Raw genomic sequence first — 18,690 nt, 5'->3', positions numbered from 1 at the left:
CCCAAGTACACAGAATACATTTAGAATCACAACAGACATGACTGGATAAAAACTTCTCCACTTAGTATTGAAATCATGTGAAATTAAAAACATTTTTTCATTTCATTTTCTTAAGGAGGTTCTCACTATGCAGCTCTGGCTCACTAGACCAGACTGACCTCAAACTCACAGAAATCCATTTGTCTCTGCCTCCTGCCAAAGGCTGGGATTAAGGTGTGTACCATCACTTCTGAGCTCAGAAAATAGTAATTTTACAGCTTTTCACTACACTGAAAATTCAAAGAACACTGAACCAAAAATATCAGGGAGAAGCTTCAAGAGAGAAATTTCCTTACAAAGACAAGCCCATCCTTGACCTCTTAGTGAAAAAGGAAATAAAAAAACAAACACTCAGCAAAACAAGAACAAAACCAAAAAAAGATATCATAATGAGTAATTACACCCACAAAGAAAGTAAGTACCAAGCAAGATTGTTGTGGGGAATAAAGAAATAAAGAGATCGAGATCTTGCAGGATATACACAAACTAAAGCCCAGGAGACCGCCACACTTATATTGCACATGCGCAGTGAGCACTATTTGCTCCATAAACTGTCAGTTATGCCTGAGGAAGAACGAGCTTGCTTTTGTTTACCAGTGTTGCTTAGCAACGACTGTTCTATAACTGCATGCTTCAGTTTTACTGGTCAAACCATAGCCTCGCACTTGTGAGAGTCGCAGAGTTAGGCTCTGGTTGTTAGACGGTCAGTGGTTAAAAGTTCATCATTTCCTAAAATTACTTAGTGTTGAGTTGATAGAAAGGTGGTCACAGCTATGTTGTCCACCCTGAGGAAGCTCTTCTGCTTTAAGAAGGAGCCGAAAACCCCCTTGGGGTTTTGTGACGGCCCAAGCAGGGGAACGGGATACTTGTCCTGCTTTCACTGTGGAACTGAAGACAGGTACCGCCAGCCTTATGACCCTGAAAACCAATTTCATGAGGCAGTATGCATGGGAAAGCTCAAAGTGGTGGTGCGTCTCCTCAGGAAGAAACAATTTCATGTGAATGATGAGGATGAAGGGAAACGGTAAGAACACTTGGAAGATAAGGATGAGGGGCCTTGAGGAAATTGAGTGATGGGAGAAGCCTACCTTTCCTAGCTCTGTTGAGGGCAATAGGGGTGAGGAGAGACCAGCTGTGCTTTCTGGACTACAGTCTCCTTGGTACCCGTGATCACACAGGTCCAGTGTCCAGATCTTCTTCTTCTGGAGGAGAACCATAAGACTAAAGCTCCAGCAGGTTTACTGTCACCCCGTAATTCCCCTATGGAGCATTTTCTTATGGAGCATTGAATACACAATAGAATAATCTAACAAACTATAAAGAAATGGGAATTAATTTCAATGTACCTAATAAACACAATGTTGTGTAAACTGTAGAAACTACAGAGATCAAGTAGTGTTCCTCATAATGTCTTCCTCCCACCTAAAATCACCCAAAAACATTCAATATGGATCTTCTATCTGTGTGTACTAACATTTATATTCCTCACTGAAAATAACAGAAATAATCTAAACTTGACAGATGGGTGTGTGCTCCTTTTCCTGCTCCTCCTTCATTTTCTTGTTGTTTCTCACTAGTTTCCTGGGGATATCACTCTCCCATCTCCGTAAATTTCTCTTAAGTTCCTTCACTCATTACTTCATATGTTTCTGAAAGTTTATTCAGTGTGGCCTTGATCAGCCACCATTTTAATAACACAATGTGCTGACAAGCTCCAAGTTCTCTGAGAGTTACTTCTGACCTCTTTACTTACTTCTGATAGAGGTGAATGGAACTTGCAGTGAATTTCATGATTTACAAATCAACAAACTGTCTTGCTTTCCCAATTTTGGGTTTACTAGAGGTGGCCCACAGTGTCCTAAATCTCCCTCGTGAAATTGATATTAGATACTGACGTTAGACATAGCATACATCTAATTTCTCTGTATGCTATGAATTTAACTATTATCAAAAATGGGCATTCTTATGTATTTGACTTGAAGTTCCATACTTACTTCCTTTGAATTAAAGTTCCTTAAAAATCAAAGCCAAGTTTGCTGTGCATTTAGATTTTGCTGTTGATAATTTTCAGTTTTTATCAATAGTACATTTCATAGCTTTCTTTAAAAAATCCAGTAAAAGTCTAGAAATGTTTTATATTTATGGATATGTATATATGTATGTATATGTATATCACATTATATATCACATTTCACTTAGTAGAGACACCATGCATGGCACAATGACATGCTATCTTATGTATTAAAAATTGTCTTTAAGTTTTGGCAGTCACTGTTGTACATTATGAATTGTAAATGACATTTCAATTTTAGCTGAGTTAAAATGCGTGAAAAACCAAATCTCAAGCTCAGTGGTGTGTCATATCTACAATCCAAGCTCTTTGCAGGCTGAGGCAGCAGAAGCATAAGTTTATTGCAGAACTTGTCTCAAGTTTTGAAGAGATATCCTTAGACTCTAAAATTTATACTCCTTAATATATTTACAAAATAGAGATAATGGAACTAACATTGACTTGAAATATGTTTATTACAGTGTTAACATTCATAACTTAAATACCGAAAAGATTGTTAAGTTGTTGTTGAAGAATATTTTCTGAATAGTTGCAAAGAATCTAATTGAGTCATCCTAATTTGATAGAAGTATTCCTTTTAACACCCATTTTCTGGACAAGAATTCACAACACAGGAAGGCTGAGAAGTAGTTGGTTGATGGTAGTGTCTAGAGTAGGATTCAAACTGAAAATGAGTTCACCCAATAGTCATGTTCTTTTTGCTCAAATAGGCTGCTCTTTACTACGTAGTTCACTAATAGAGCACTTATCTAGGCTGCAACAGCTGTGTGTATTATTCACACTGCGATAAATGATAGTTGCAATAAATTTTTAAATACAGTAAATTATAAGAGCAAATAAAAATAAATTTTGAATGAAGTTAAATATTTTTATGGGTCTATGGACTTAAATACTATATAATATTTATAAATGCCAGAGTGATTGTGTATGTTGATAATAGTGCCTTACAGTTTTCCTTCAAAATGTCTCTCATTCCCACAGAACTGCGCTCCACTTTGCGTGCTTCTACGGCCGTGTCAATCTGGTTCATTTTCTGATATTTAAGCACTGTGAGATTAATGCCCTTGACAATCAAATGTCCACACCACTAATGAAGGTATTTCAAAGACTTCAATTTCAGTAATTAAGTTGATCTAAGTGTTTAGAATGAAAGTAAAATTAAAGTCACTTAAATATAAATCATGGTGAAAGCTGGGGGAAGTTTCTTGTGTGTTCTTTAAATTGACAGTGTTTTCCTGGTAACGATATCCACAGGCTGTACAAAGCTGGGAGACAGAGATCGTGACTGTCCTACTTGTTAATGGAGCAGATCCCAATATCAAAGACTGCAACGGAGAAGCAGCGATCCACCATGCAGTGTATGTAGACAGGCCAGATATTGCCAGCAGTCTTCTTCAATTTGGGGGAAACATTGAAGATACTACAAAGGTAAAAATTTTCTAAATTGAATCCCCAAGTATTTGAAAACTATATGCTTTAACAGTTGTCATATCTTGGTCCAATTTTTTCACGTTTAGAAGTTGAAGTATTACTTGACTGGCACTTTGAAATAACTTGATCGGTATCCATCTAAGTATAGATATGTTGTTATAGTTTGTTTTTTACCCCATTGAGTCCAATTCGTGCTGCCCACATACTCTTGGGTATGTGACCATCCACTGGAGCATGCTCAGTCCACCCAGGCCACACCTTTAAATGAAAATGACTATCCAGTCCTAGCAGCTATAACTGTCAAGAAGTTCTCAGCTCAGAGCAGAACTTCATGCTAAATTCCTGCTTGCATAATGACATTTTGTGTCACTTGAGCTTCCAACGGTCTTCTGAATGTTTTCACGGTGACTGTGATGGCATATGAACATCTACGCTGGTGTGCCCATGAGACACTCTTTGCTTTTGGTCATCCAGTGGACCTGGCTCTTACAAGCTTTAACCTGATCTTCTACAGTGACCCCAGAGACTTGAGAGGAGGTTTATATCAATAAGGTTAGAAAGATGGGTGGGTACAGAAGAGGGGTGCATTTGGAAAGTAGTGAAAGGGAAGGGGTGAATACGATTAAATTGCATTGAATATAGCTCTCAAAATTATTTCCAAAGGGGGAGAAGTAAATGTTAATTTATTGAAATCAGTATTAGAGAATTTAGCTTACTTTTATGGAGCCATGGAAAATATTTATAAAAATAGATAATGGACTAAAAGGATTATTTGACTTACATTTCCAAGTTACTGTGTATTACTGGGCAAAGCACAGAATCAGGATCTTGAGAAAGCTGTTGACATATCATCTATCCTCAAGAGAGGGAGAAATGAATGAGTCCAGGATGCCTGTTTGCTTACTCTGCAGCTATCTCTGTAAAGTCTTACACAGCCGTGCTCTGAAACAAGGCTGTGGTGCCACCCACCAGGGGCTGGGTTCTCTTCATTGGTTAGCCATCAAGATAACTTCCTATAGGCAGCTGGGTATAGCTTTGTCTGTGGTATCAGGAACTTGTAATCCTTCCTTCCTCCTCATATCTCCACAGAAACAGAATCAGTGGCCTCTTGAAAAACTCAGAATAGGTGTACCCCAAAACTGCCTACATACCAATATCACACCCGTCAAATATCCAATTCCAAAAGCTTCAACACCTACCCAAAATATTGACAAGCTGTGCTGGGATATAAATCACTTCAGGCTGTGGGTGACACTTCACTTTCAAACTGCTATCACAGACGGAATATTTGCAACTGAAGCACGGTACATTGCACTACAAGCACTTGATTTCCACACATCCATTAGTATGCATGCAGCAGAGGTTAAAATTTTAGTAAACAATCCCAAGGGCTATGGAACAGCGCAGTCCATTCATAACCTCCGTTTTCTCCAGGAATGCAGTGCACGCTCAATCTCTAGGTGAATTTTTAAAACTATGCTTCATCCTGACTATAACAAATCAAATCATTTTGCTTTTGAGCCCCTATGATGGAATGGTTCCCTGCAGGAGGTACTTCCACAATCCAACCTCCAAGTGTGTTTTATTTGCTAACAAACCAGAGCTGTATTCCCCCATTTCACCTGCTTTGCCGATACAGGTGTTTCAGTCTACTAGCCTTATTTCTTAGTGTTTGATATAAATTTAGGATGTCTGAAGATTCCTTTTCTCCCTTGGCAGTTTACAGAGCACCACAGGAAGCTAGTACTTGGGTAGGAATCACTGGGTTAGTTCCAGCTTTATTCCTGCTAGTCTTTTCTCCAAAGGATTTGGTGTCTTTTGTAGCAAGACCTTACACTTAAGTGACTGGAGGCAACCAAGAGCACTGGCAGTAGCTCATATTGTTTGGGAAATGTCTGGAACTCCCAAAAAGTCTAGGGAATTTTTACCTGCCTGGCACTGTGTATTTTGTTAGCTGTGCAGTTGGGCAAGGCTTTTTCACCCCTTGTTGCATAACTTCATGTAAATTACAATACATCGTTTTAATCTCACTGATATTGATGATCCTAAAATCATCATAGACTTCCAATATTAATTTTTTAGATAGGGTTTCACTATGTAGCCCAGACTCTCTTAGAAGTCACGATCTTCCTGCAATAATACCCTGCACTCTATTGATGGGATTACGGTTGTGTCTTCATTTCTGAATTCTAATGTTTAAAATACTTTTAAATTATTGCTCTATTTTGATTCCTGCTTAGGTTGTTTTCTAAGCAAAATATAAACCAGAAAGAAAGCAATGCCTTGCCCATCTCTAAAACTTCCATTACACAGATCTGTATGCACTAGCTATAGTACAGTACAGTCACTCAGTAAATTGGACTTAGATTCAATGATGATTAAAATGCAGCAAATACAGAGTATAACAGAGATCCACAACTAGTGAAAATGCAAAGACCAAAGGACCATGGGTGCCTACCACAATCCTACATCTACAATACAATGCCCACACTTAAGTTTCAGGTGACACTGAGAAAGAAAGTTCTGAAAAAACAAACAAACAAACAAAAAAACTCTGAGTTCCAGTGACCAGGATGACTGTTGCAGAAAAGTGTCTTCTAGATACAAAAGGGATAATTCATCTATGAAATCTCAATAATATGGTTGCCTAAAGAAGACGTGCACAAGGAAAACACCAGTTGACATGCAAACACTTGATAGGGGAAACTTCAAAACTACACTCGTAAATCAAGAGTTGCCCATTATCCATAACTGCTGAGAGTAGAATTCAATTTTCTCCAGGGATACACTCTAAACTCCTCAATAGTTTATCCAACCACAGTGGCCATGCTTAAACACACACACTTACACACATGCACATGCACACACATGGACACACACACACACACACACACAAACCAACACACATACAGGAAGAGAGAGACAGAGGGGGAGGGAAAGAGAAAAGGAGAGGCAGAGACATAAAAAAGAGAGTCTGCTCACATTACATGGAACCAGTAGGTTGTACATAATACACATGTGTGTGACAGTAATAAAAAACAGGTCCTGAATTTCACAGGGAGTTAGGGGGAGCTGGAGGAGTGAGGGTGTAGAAACTATGTAAATACAGATCTCATGTAGGAAACTGTCTAAAAATAATATAAATAAAAACATTTTAAAAATGTACTGGATTTTCTAAACACTAAGACCGTTTTCAACTTGTAACAGGACAGAATACATTTCAAGGTAAGCAATCAAAGATTCTTTGAGTTGGGCGGTGGTGGCACACGCCTTTAATTCCAGCACTCGGGAGGCAGAGACAGGCGGATCTTTGTGAGTTAAAAAAAAAAAAAAAAAAAGATTCTTTGAGATCTTACTCACTTTGAGGTCATTTCTTTGGTGACCTGTTCCGAGCAAGAGGCAGACATTGTTACCCTTGGCCCTTCCTGAATGGAGAATCACGAAGAGCTTCCTCTGTGTCCTCAGCAAATACCACATCATTACAATACTCTGAGAATTGTGCCTGTGAAACAACTTCTGCTGTTGCTGACTGATATTTGCCCCACAGAAGATTTGCCAAACAGTACTTCAGAAATCAGGTTTTAAATACTGGACAATTCCATAGTTTTGTCATCGTCCTTAATTGAATTTTTCTGTTGGGAAATGCTACATCTGCCACATAACTGTCTTTTGAAATACAGGAGAATTTCTGACATAGGAAAGACAATTTTGCTCATCCATGCAACTTAGGATCTAACACCTTTGCCACTGTGTGTCGGTGTGTGTCTCTTCAGATAAACTCTGAGGGGAGAGTGCCATGGCTTCAAAGTACCATGACAACTTCTGTGACAGGAACCACAGGTCCATGGGTGTCACATGAGTTCTGTAATGGACTAGAGGACTTTGTGACAACCGTAGCCATGGTTAGAACATTGCAATCTTGAGGATCGTTAGCAGGTGCATTAGGCTAATAAGGAAAAGACTACTGTGGTCAAGTCTATGGTAAACATTACGATCACAGGGCTACATATATGATTTTCAGTTCAGTTGTGAAATATGCGGTATTGAGAGTGATTAATTGATATCATTACAGGATGGGTTGACCCCTCTGCTGCTAGCACTCCGAGAAAGGAAACCCCGCATGGCAGCATACCTAATCACACACGGTGCGAATCTTCACGTATCTGATCAATATCTAAGGTACCACACTTTGCATTTTTAAAACACTACTTGTGTTGAAAATAGTCTAGAATAGTAAAAATCATTCATTTCAAATGTGTTATGGGACTAGATTAGAAAAAGTCAATAAAAAATCAGTTACATATCTAAAAATATCTATTACATGAAATGGTTATGCCAAAGAACGATAGTCAGGTTCATATTCCCTTTCATAATGAGAGGTTTTTATTTTGATTTTTATTTTGACTGCCATATGATCTTCTATGAGTTGATAGCATTTATATTAGATTGTACATTTACAGTGTCAGTTCCAGTGTTTTCAAGTTTGCAATCACACAACCTTGTGAACACCCTTTAATCTTCAAATACTTTTGGTGGTGTGCAGAGAAGGATGATACATGAATGGTAGTTGTAAACTTACATATATGGCATGATATTAGTATCAGGAATTGAAAACATTCATTTTTAACATTAAAATTATTTGATAACATTATTACTATCATTTTACGCAAATTGCGATTCCATATTTAACAGTGAATTGTATTTTAATAGAATAGGAAGGAAATGGTGTTCTTTTTCATATAAAGCTTTTTGTACTTCTGGTCAATTTTCTCCAAACAGTTATTCACCATAAACAATTTAAAATACAAATTCTACTCTATAAAGTATCATAGTGGGCTAAGAAGTTTTCTGCTTGTTTTCTAGTTTTAGCCTTGGACATATTTTAGGAATCTGAACTCTGCTTTCAGGATGCTTAAGGCTACTTAGTTAATGGTCCATTCTTCACACAAAGGCCTTATACTTATATGGTAAAATGTATACAGTTCACCATTTAAGTAATTGAATTGCCTCTGTCATTCTAGAACAACACTCATGTATGCTGTTAGATGGGATTGTGAAATTATGGTTGAAATTTTACTGAAGAAAGGTGTTGATCACCAGTTAAAGGACACATTTGGATGGAGTGCTCTTTATTATGCCATTATGGGGAAACGCAAAACGTAAGTCCAGAAGTTAAAACGCTAATTGAAACTAAATTTAGACATGAAATATTTACCAATGTTGTATTTTAACCAAGCGTGACTTCATTATTTAAATGCTTTTGGAATGGAAGCATTTTAGTCAACTCCACTTGCCATGAGACAAGCAAAGGGATAGATTGGTCAGAATAGCAACGGGTGTGCAAGAGTCTTAATCTCAAGACTGATCTATGATGATGCTGAGAATCACACTCAGGGGCTTGAATGTATGAGGCGTTTATTTTACCACTCAACTTCATGGCTAAACTCTCTTTTGGAAGCCTTAATATCTTTATCTTTCAAGATCCCAGCATGCTCTGGTCGTTCCAAAAATAAAGCAATGCATGGCACAGAATTTTAGTTTTTGAGTTACTTCTTTGAATCTAAATACTTGTAGTTTGATAGAAAATCTTCACACTTATCTTCCAAATATTTCATCGAACTTATTACCTGAATGCTCAACAATCTAACATGCTCCCTCAGTCCAAGAAAGTAAAAATTCCTACATATATCAGATAGATATGGCATACATGAGGAAAACTTAGGAAGCATTTATTCATGGGGATTTAATGTGATTACACCTGTCTTTTAGTCCAGTGTTAAATAAACTTGATTATCAGGTTGTACCTACTGATCTGTATCTTTATCATAATAGTTATGGAGCCATGAGGAAAGGGTAGTTGAAAATTCAACTATGTGCTTGAAAATTCAAATTTTCTCCTAATATAACAGTGTTCTCTGGCAGCTAAAACTCTTAAGATTTCTCCAAAGCTGTTGCTAGGCATCTGAACCTTATCACTTATTCAAAGCACTCCAGTATCCTAGAAGACCATCATGGCACGATACTTTGGAGGAGTCTCTCTTTTCAGCCATCAAATGGGTTTGCAGATATACTAAATTATCCCATGAATCCAAGCACTTGCAGAAAGAGGCCAGAGCTTTCTTTCTTTCATAGTAATCTGTAGGCAAGGGTTCCTTTGTATCATCCTCTGTAGCACAATCTGTGTTTGTGACAGACCTCTAGCGCCTTTCCCAGGGAAGATGACAGAAAGTGATTGGCCCACTAAGTGCTTTTTCTGTGAAAAGGAACATTTTTCAAGATACTTGAATCTTTACCTCAAGATTTCAGGATATTTCACAACTCTGCCTCAGAAGGAAGACACGGAATACAATTCTGTGAATCTAAATTATATTAACTGTATTCAGTATTTAAGCCCCATCACAGCCCATGAGTATACTTATAACATGTATAAAAAATGATTTTTGTCTTCCGTGTAGGTTGATGGTAAGCATGGCGATTCAGGATCATTATGACAAAACTCAGATCATTGTTTCCTTCTTGGCTAAAGGAAGACCAGCAATAGAGCAACCTATGTCTTGGAATTCATTAGTGTTCTCACCATGGGCTTACTCTTTATTTCAGTAATATCAAATTCTGAATTCTGTAGCATTTGATAATAGGTCCATTCATGAATTACAGAGTGCTTTCATTTAGGATTCTAATCAGATCAAGACTGAGAAGCAAGTTAGATACTGCTTTGCTATTTCTGTGCCTGTTTTTAGGTGGTGAAATTTTCATAGCAAACTTTTAAACTAAAGTAGGGAAATCCTGAGTTTTTGGAAACTTAAGTTGGAGCCTAAGGAAACACTTTCCCAGAGCAAGAATACTTAGGACTCCTTCCTATATTAGGGCATTTTCCATCCTGTCAAGTTAATCCAGATGATTTGAACCATAGTAAATCTACACCATCTCACACTGTTCTTTCCTTCTAAAATGAGACACTTTGTAAAATCTTTTAGAACTAATAAATTTGAAGGGTATGTCCAGATGACTTGATGGAATCTTATATTGTCTTTGAAATATCTTAAATATTTAATATATTGATAAATGGTTTTCCATCCATATTAAAATAATAACGTTGTTTACCACCATTTCCATACTTGGCAGAAAAATGGTGATTATTCAGCACGACTTACTTCTCTGGAAACAACAAAATACCTTCACACGTAAGTCTTTTGAAGTTTCCTTCTCTGTAGCCCTTCTTTAGATTAAAAATGTTGCATTTAGAATTTTTCAATTCTCTGTAATTAGATATTATCTGGGTATATACCCAAGAATCGTGTAGCTGGATCTTGAGGTGGATCCATAACCAGCTTCTTGAATAATGGCCAAACAGATTTCCATAGTGGTTATATGTTTGTATGCCCTTACCTTTGGGTGAGTGGATGAGTGTTCCCCTTCCCCTTCACTCGCAAAGAGCAGTTTTTATTTTTAAAATGCATTTAAATTATGATAGAATTAATATCCTTTCCTCCTTTACATTCCTCTCTCCAGCTCCTCCTAGGCAGTTTTAAAAACCAAGTGCCTATTGACGGCTGAATTGTTTAAGAAATTAGTTGTATGAAACTGCTTGGTTAAAAAGTTTCTCAGTTTTGCACCAGAATTACATACTTGCATGTAAAAATATTTTTTAAACTACCATACTGTGATGAGATGCCAGCCTCTCCCCAGCCCACAGCACATTTTAGTGTACTTCATACATTTTTTTTTCTAAAAACGTTGACATAGTGTCTACTTCATTAATAGTTCCACTACACTGTATTGTAATTCATTTTATTTGTTTATTTTATTTCATGTGTGAGTGCTTTTGCCTGCATGTACACCAGGCATGTGCACCATGTTCATGTCTGGTGCTTGTGGGAGAGAGAAGATGGTGTTGTATTCTTTGGAACTGGAGTGACAGGTGATTGTAAAATACCACATAGGTTCTGAGAGCAGAACACAGGTCCTCTTGAAGAGCAAAGCATGCTGTTAACTTCTAAGTTGTCTTCTTAGCTACCCACACACATTATAAAAAAAACCACATTATTTTCTCACAGTAAAAATGAATGCATTGCAGTAAGTGAACACAATTACTTTTTCATACATATCATAGAAAACATGATTTGTATGGCTAAACAAGACACAATATTCAATCCTTTTATGATTTCCTTTCCTGTGTATGTTATTAAAGGAATGTTTTCTTTTCTATAGATTTTAACTAAAGTACAATTAGATCACTTTCCCACTTCCCTTTCTTCCCTCCAGCACTCTCCCCACACTCCCGCTTCTTCCATGTCCCCGCAGGTCTCAAATTGATAGTCTCTTCTTCCCTTATAATTACTCTTCAATGCACTCATTCACACACAGAGACACAAATGTGTAACTACAACCTACTGAGTTCAGTTTTCTTGTTTGTAGTTACATGGTTTCAGTGCTGACTACAATTTCATCAGTCAAGCAATTAGGGGTTCCTGTCTGAGAGAGACTCACTATCCCTATCTCAGCAGTCATTAGTTTCCTGCAATTCCTTGTCCAGGAGCATGGCCCTCGGAGATTCCTCCCTACTTCTTCCTTAGCATGTCTATTGATATTGTCTCTGTTCAGATCTTGTTAATGTAGCCATTTCCATGAGAGACTGTTTCACAGCAGACTTCCTGATGTTTGCAGTCTTTCCCTCTGCCTGTTCTGTGATGTTCCCTGAGCTAGAGATGCTGGAGTTGTAATGTTGATTTATCAACTGAGACTGGGATCCCTAGACTCTGCTGATCTCTGCTTCATGTCTACATTCTGGTGTGGGACTCAAGAGAATCTTGATGAAGGAGTCAGTGGGTCATCTTTATCTTCTCAGAAAAATAGCTATTAGATTCATTAGTTCTTTGTACAGTTTTCTTTTTTTCTATTTAATTCATTTACTTTTTATTATTTCTTACTATCTACTGTTTGGGGGTTTGGTTTGTTCTTGTTTGTTTTTCTTCAAATTCTTGACTTGGATCATTAGGTCATTTATTTGTTTATATGCATACTGGAGTTTATTTTGCTGTCAATTTTAACTTTTATGACTCAATGGTTGCATACTGTACATGGCATTATTTCAATTTTCCGTATTTCTTAAAGTTTCCTTTGTCTCTAGGCATATGCTCTATTTAAGAGGAGCCTCTTTGTGCTGCTGAGTGGAATATATATTCTTTGGTGTTGAGGTGGAATATTTAATTATTGGTTAGGTCAATTGAAGGAAGATGTCATTTAATTCTGAGATTGTATGTATTTGGGCTGGATGACCAATCAATTGGAAAAATCGGTGTTTGCAATCACATAATGTTATTGCGTCTGTGTTGATCTGTGCCTTTTGTTCCATTAGGTTTCTTGTGAAGTTGGGTGCACCTGCATATATATATATATATATATATATATATATATATATATATATATATATATATATATGTGTGTGTGTGTGTGTGTGTGTGTGTGTGTGTGTGTGTGTGTGTGTGTAAGTATTCTATTTTGTATTTGTTGACACTTTAATTAGTATGAAGTGCACATCTTTGTCTCTTCTGCTTCATTTTAGTTTGAAAATGATTTTTCAGGTATGCCGACACCTGCTTGCTTCCTGACAGTGTTTGCTTAGAATACATTTTGAGAATACATTTTGCATCCATTCATTGTAAGAGGGTGCTTGACTTTTAAACTAAGATGGGACTTTTCATAGACAATAGATAGTTGGATTTTGTTTCTTAATTTGTCTAGGTAGCCTTTGTCTTTTGACTGGAGTGTTGAGGCCATTGATATCTGGATTCGTTATTGAAAGTTGTACTTAGATTGCAGTGTTTTATTTTCCTGTTGTTTTGTGTTGTTAGATGCCCTTTGTATTTCCTTAAATTATAGCTTTGCTTGTTTTCTTTCTAAAAGTCTCCTCTTGTACTTACTCCTCTCTTCAGTTAGAAGTATTACATTTAGTAGTCTGTTTAGAATTTATTATTTGCTATGACTGTTTCAGGCTGCTTGTATCATGGAAGTGTTTCCTCTTCAGCTATGGCAGACAGATTCACTGGGCACATGAGTCCTGGTTGACATGCATGGCCTTGTAGTATTTGAAGTTCATTGCTTCAGGCTCTTCTGCTTTTCAGAGTTTTATTTAATAATTCAGCTGTTGCCCTGGACATGTTCATTTCTAAATGACTTGTATACTTTCTTTTCTTAAGCTTTCAATATTTTTCCTAGTCTTGTATATTTGGTGGTGTTACTATCATATGCTTTGGAGTTTTCTTTTTCTGATCTTGTCTGGTTGGGTTTTGTTTGATTCTTGTATCAGTGTGTATATATATTTCCTTACTTGGATGAAGAATTCCTCTGTGATCTTTCTATTAATCTTGTCTATGCTATTGATTGAGAATACTGTTTCCTCATGTATGCCAATAGAATTCAAAGATTTGAGCCTTTGATAGTATCTCAAATTTCTTGCCTGGTCTTCTAGCATGGCTTTTTTTCTTTTTTTTTTAATATTATTTGCTAATTAATTATAGATTTTCTACTTTTTCTTTAGATTCTCATATTCTATCTTTTGTTTGATTTGTTATATTGGTAAGGTTTTTCTCTGAACTTTCTAATTGGGATGCTGAAATTTTCAGTATTATATCTATTGCAGCCATTGATCTGGACCTAGTCTTCTGTGTATGGTGACAGCCACAAACAAAAAATGTGGGGGCAGAACAGGGAAGAAGTGACTTACCCAGAAAAGGTTGTGATATATTGTGTACTCTAATAAAATTTGCTTGAAGATAAGAGGACAGAACAAGCCACTAGATTAAATGTAGAGGTCAGGCAGTGGTGCCACACGTCTTTAATCCTAGCACTCGGGAGGCAGAGATCCATCTGGATCTCTGTGAGTTATATCCACCTTGGACTACATGAGATTTAATCAGTCTAGGAGAGAAACAGAGCCAAGCAGTGGTGGCACCAACCCTTAATCCCATTACTGAGAAGTCACATGCCTTTAATCCCAACACTAGGAAGGAAGTGATGGCTGGGTGGAGAAAGGTATATAAGGCATGAGGAGACAGGAACTAAAGGCTTTTTGGCTGGAACCCCTTTTGTCTAGAGGCTTTTCAGCTGGAGAGCTTTCAGCTGAGGACTCAGAGGCATTCAGTCAGAGGATTCCTGGAGTTGGCGAGGTTAGATTTGGCTATGACTTGTTTCTTTGTTTCTCTGATCTTTCAGCATTTTCCCCAATATCTGGCTCCATTTTTTTTTAAATTAAAATAACATTTAGGATTCCTGCAACAGAGGGTTCACAGCTTTGGGTCTGGAATAGGATTGTTGGCTTCCAGAGAAAATGAAATAGCCACCTAACTAGCAAAGGTAGCTAAGAAACATGGTGGCCATGCCTGCTGCATTTCTCAAGCAAGGCATGTGGGTTTGGAGATAGTAGTAGGAGATAATAGGATGGGAAATGGAAAAAGAGAATTGCCCAACAATGGTGGCTCACAAACAAAGAGGGTTGTCAGCTTGGATCTGGAGCAGGTGTGAGTTTACTGAGGGCAGTTTTTTGGGGGGTGACAAAAAAAAAGAGACTTATTCAATAAAGGTGGCACAAAACCTAAAATAATGGTAATTTTGTATTCAAATTCTTTCATTTAAACAAATACATCATATAGTGTTACTGAAATGTTTATATACATGGTTATTACTTCTGGCTCTACTGTATGGCAATGGTCTGGTTCCTAAATGTATAATTAGAAATTAATATTCTTATCTGTGAGGTGTTGAACTCAAGGTTTCATACTTTAAGAAGGAGGTACTCTATGTATTTGCTACTCCAATGACCCTATTTTTATTTTTATTTTTGTTTATTTTTGTCTTCCTGCTTTGTGTTGCCAAACTGACCCTTGACTGCCAAAAGGCAATCTCCAGAGGTCATACTTTTCCAAACTGTAGTCAAGTCTTTCACATGATTTTTTCCCATATGCAGTAACCTTTAGAATGTGAATACTACACATGAAGCAAATCATGAACCTCTTCTTTGGGGAAAAAAAGAAGAAACTAGTCTACTAATTCCAGATTTAAATTCTGTTTTTATTGTGTGTGGTTAATATCTATAGTGTTTATCAGTAAATATGAAGCCACTCATACACCAGAGAATACTTGACTATCCATCCACAACCCCATTTTAACTTTTACCCTATTTTTGCAAGACAGGTGCTCTGCCACTTGGGCACATTTCTAGTCTTCATTTTCCATGGGAAGATACTTTCTCAAGGGTAATGTCGATAGGATCTCATCATGTGTGGTCTTTCTTATTTTATATAAAAGGAGAACTGTAGACAAAATTCTAAATGGTCTTAGTAAATAAGAAACACAGAGCCAAATACAGAGTTAAAAGTCCAAGAGATCAGAGCACTAGTGAAGAGCCAAGACAGCCTTATCTTAATACCTGGCTGCTGTCTCTTCTCTAGAGAGAGAGACCTTCTTCCTGTGTGACTTGTCTTTTTATTGCCTTTCTGTTCTGCCTTCTCATTGGCTCTAAACCCAACCACATGACTTTCCTGTCACTGCCTGTCTATACAGACCTCCAGGTCTCTATGGTTGGTACTGGGATTAAGGGTTCAGGTCACCACTCCTTGGCTGTGTCCTTGACCACACAGAGACTCTGCCTGCCATGGGATTGGATTAAGGGTATGTGCCACCACCACCTGACTTCTGCTTAATGGCTCGGTTTTACTTCTGATCTCCAGGCATCTTTATTAACATACAAATAAAATCGCATTTCAGCACAAATAAAATACCACCATAGGGAACTAGGTTTCTATCCCAGTAGAAAGACCTTAAGTGAGTTATTAAGTGATATATATGTAGATACCTACATATGGATTGATAGTTGTATAATAAACAAACCTCCAAAGCAACTTTCTCTGACCTAGCCTTCCTAGTACATACTTTTAATCTTCTGTATTTTAGCCATGTGCAGAATAGATATATTCTTAAGGAGGGGATCTTACCAGTAGTTATGTCCAAAGGTGACAAGAGCAATTGAGTTTCTACCTTATTGCATCATAGGTAAGTATGAGAACTACACCATATCTAAAAGAGCTCATTAGAACCTAACCACAGAGGAGATCGGGAGGGTAGGCAGCATTGATTTCACCTTACCTCTCTTTTCTGATACCTTGCAAGTCTTTATGAGAAACCTTGTCCAGATAGGTTTCCATAATTTTAGGGGAGATTGATAAGTACAATGATCATTGCCTCAGGTTCTCTCTGATAGGTTGTTTCATCCCTACCTGAAGGATTGCAGCTGTGTATCTGGGGAATATTTGTTGTGTTATAACAAAAAAAATTTATGCTGTCTTCAAATTGATCCTGGTACCGTTCTTCCAGAAAACTACTCTCTTTGCTATTTATTTATGATAGGCACTGATTCTGGCAATGACACTATTTGCCACTAGTTGGAATTGTTGTCAGTATACATGGTCACCTACTTTGAGGTATCAAATGCTGATAATTTCTTTCATTCTTTTATTCAATAAATCCAAACGAGGTGAAGATTTCCTGATGCATTTGTTATATTCCAGTTCCATAGTTATTATTTACCCTAGAAGATTTTTTACTCTAGAAGATTTACCCTATGATATTTTATAGACTAATATAATCGACTGAAATATGTCTACTTTTCATTCAATTATAGGAAATCAGCCTGAAGATGTCTTTTCATCAGGGTAAGATTTTAAGGTCTTTGAATATGAATGTTAACTTATAATTAGAAGCAGAAAAAATAACTAATGTTTATTGAATATTGTGTTCTTCACTGATTCCATCTGATTTATTTAGTGTCCATGATGCATTAATATAATCATACATTTTAAAGCTTTTATATCCTTGTGACTAAGTGTCTTACTACTTTAGTAAACGTCATCCAGAGAGTTTGATTAATTCTATGATCCCATAGGTAACAAGTTGCCAGCTCTTGACTGAACTGTCAGCCTGTGCATTCTCTTGTTCCTGTGACTACATTGAGATGATCTCATGTAGAAAACCAGTTTTTCTTATGTGTCAACTCTGGATTAGAGTTTTCCTGAGAAACCTGTCTATAACTCCATAGTTTTTCTTTTTGAAAGTTGTTCTTAGACACTACATTGCTATCAAGATTGGAGGGGAACCTCTCTTAATTGTGTCTGTAGTGCCATAGGTTTGAAATGAGCAAGATGACAGAAGGCTTGGAATTACATTATTGGAATGGTAGTCCATGTGCACATATACCATGTTATGTTGATACAATTGAGCATCTATATAAGGGACATTATGAACTTATACTCAGTTTTGTTTTCTCTTCAAACTACTGGACTGCCTGGGTACAGGAAGGTTTTTTTTTCTTGTTTTATCAAGTCTTTGTTTCCCCATGACACTAAGCATTTTGAAATTTTTTACTGTACATTTATTTTTCCTCGTGTTTCTTGACCTATAGTTTAGAATTTTTGACTGCCAGGTACTGCTTCTTGTTTTATTAGAAAATCTCATATCTGAAAAATTTGTAGTTTTTAAGGAATTTTGAAAACTAATAAAAATATCCTGAGCACAGAATGCTAGATCCAACATTATACATAAACAGTTGCTCTGAGGGAGAAGCCAAAACTAAAACACAGTATTCTATGGAGGTGGACATACAAATGGCCCAATTTAGATTCCCATGCATTCCTTCACTAAAAGACCAGTCCTTACTGACCAGTATTTGATTGAGAATTTCTGTAGGAAAATATGGGAATGAGTCAAGTGTTCCAAGAATAGCATTAAAAGTAGCCTAATGGTGGATGATTTGAATGACTTTAACAGGGGAAGGGCAATTTCGAAAGGAAAATCATGGAGGCCAATAGGACTAAGAGTTTGGCCTCGTAATTAGTTTTTTAAAGACAATAAAGTTATTTACATAGACACAGGATGGTGAAAATCATCTGGGAATGGATAGGGTTGAATGTAATTTGGAAACTATACTACCTTTTGTGCTTAATTGATAGAAATGACAAATAGATTCTTCTGTTGAAACTTACTTGAGCAACCTGAAGTCTTTATAGAAAACAGGAATGTGGTATCACAGAGGGTGGGCTAGAGAATGTTCAGAACCAAGGGCTGAAATGAAAAATATCTGTGATCCTCTGCCACTA

At 37.0% G+C, this 18,690-nt stretch overlaps 1 protein-coding gene across 2 annotated transcripts; it reads left to right on the top strand.

Moving 5' to 3' along the window:
* The first annotated feature begins 657 nt into the window (after positions 1-657).
* LOC131893969 (ankyrin repeat domain-containing protein 7-like) lies at positions 658-18,690 on the top strand. Of its 2 annotated transcripts, none has more exons than XM_059244153.1 (7): positions 658-1,063; positions 3,092-3,206; positions 3,365-3,538; positions 7,614-7,720; positions 8,563-8,700; positions 10,667-10,725; positions 17,220-18,690. In XM_059244153.1, the coding sequence occupies exons 1-7, from the start codon at positions 813-815 to the stop codon at positions 17,252-17,254; spliced, it is 879 nt and encodes a 292-aa protein (XP_059100136.1). In that variant the 5' UTR covers positions 658-812; the 3' UTR covers positions 17,255-18,690. The 2 variants fall into 2 exon arrangements, with proteins under 2 accessions (XP_059100136.1, XP_059100135.1); XM_059244152.1 differs by lacking the exon at positions 17,220-18,690 and adding an exon at positions 16,493-16,822.

Source organism: Peromyscus eremicus, chromosome 16_21, assembly GCF_949786415.1.
Source record: "Peromyscus eremicus chromosome 16_21, PerEre_H2_v1, whole genome shotgun sequence".
NCBI classification, from domain to species: domain Eukaryota; kingdom Metazoa; phylum Chordata; class Mammalia; order Rodentia; family Cricetidae; genus Peromyscus; species Peromyscus eremicus.
The sequence above is the reverse complement of the archived record's forward strand: the minus strand, read 5'-3'. Positions and strand labels throughout refer to the sequence as shown.

Bases quoted from the DNA above. Each gene is read 5' to 3' on its own strand.
- LOC131893969 (XM_059244152.1), top strand. From the start codon at position 813: ATGTTGTCCACCCTGAGGAAGCTCTTCTGCTTTAAGAAGGAGCCGAAA. The intron at 3,539-7,613 runs GTAAAAATTTTC...ATATCATTACAG, and splicing joins ACATTGAAGATACTACAAAG to GATGGGTTGACCCCTCTGCT. The intron at 7,721-8,562 runs GTACCACACTTT...CTGTCATTCTAG, and splicing joins GTATCTGATCAATATCTAAG to AACAACACTCATGTATGCTG.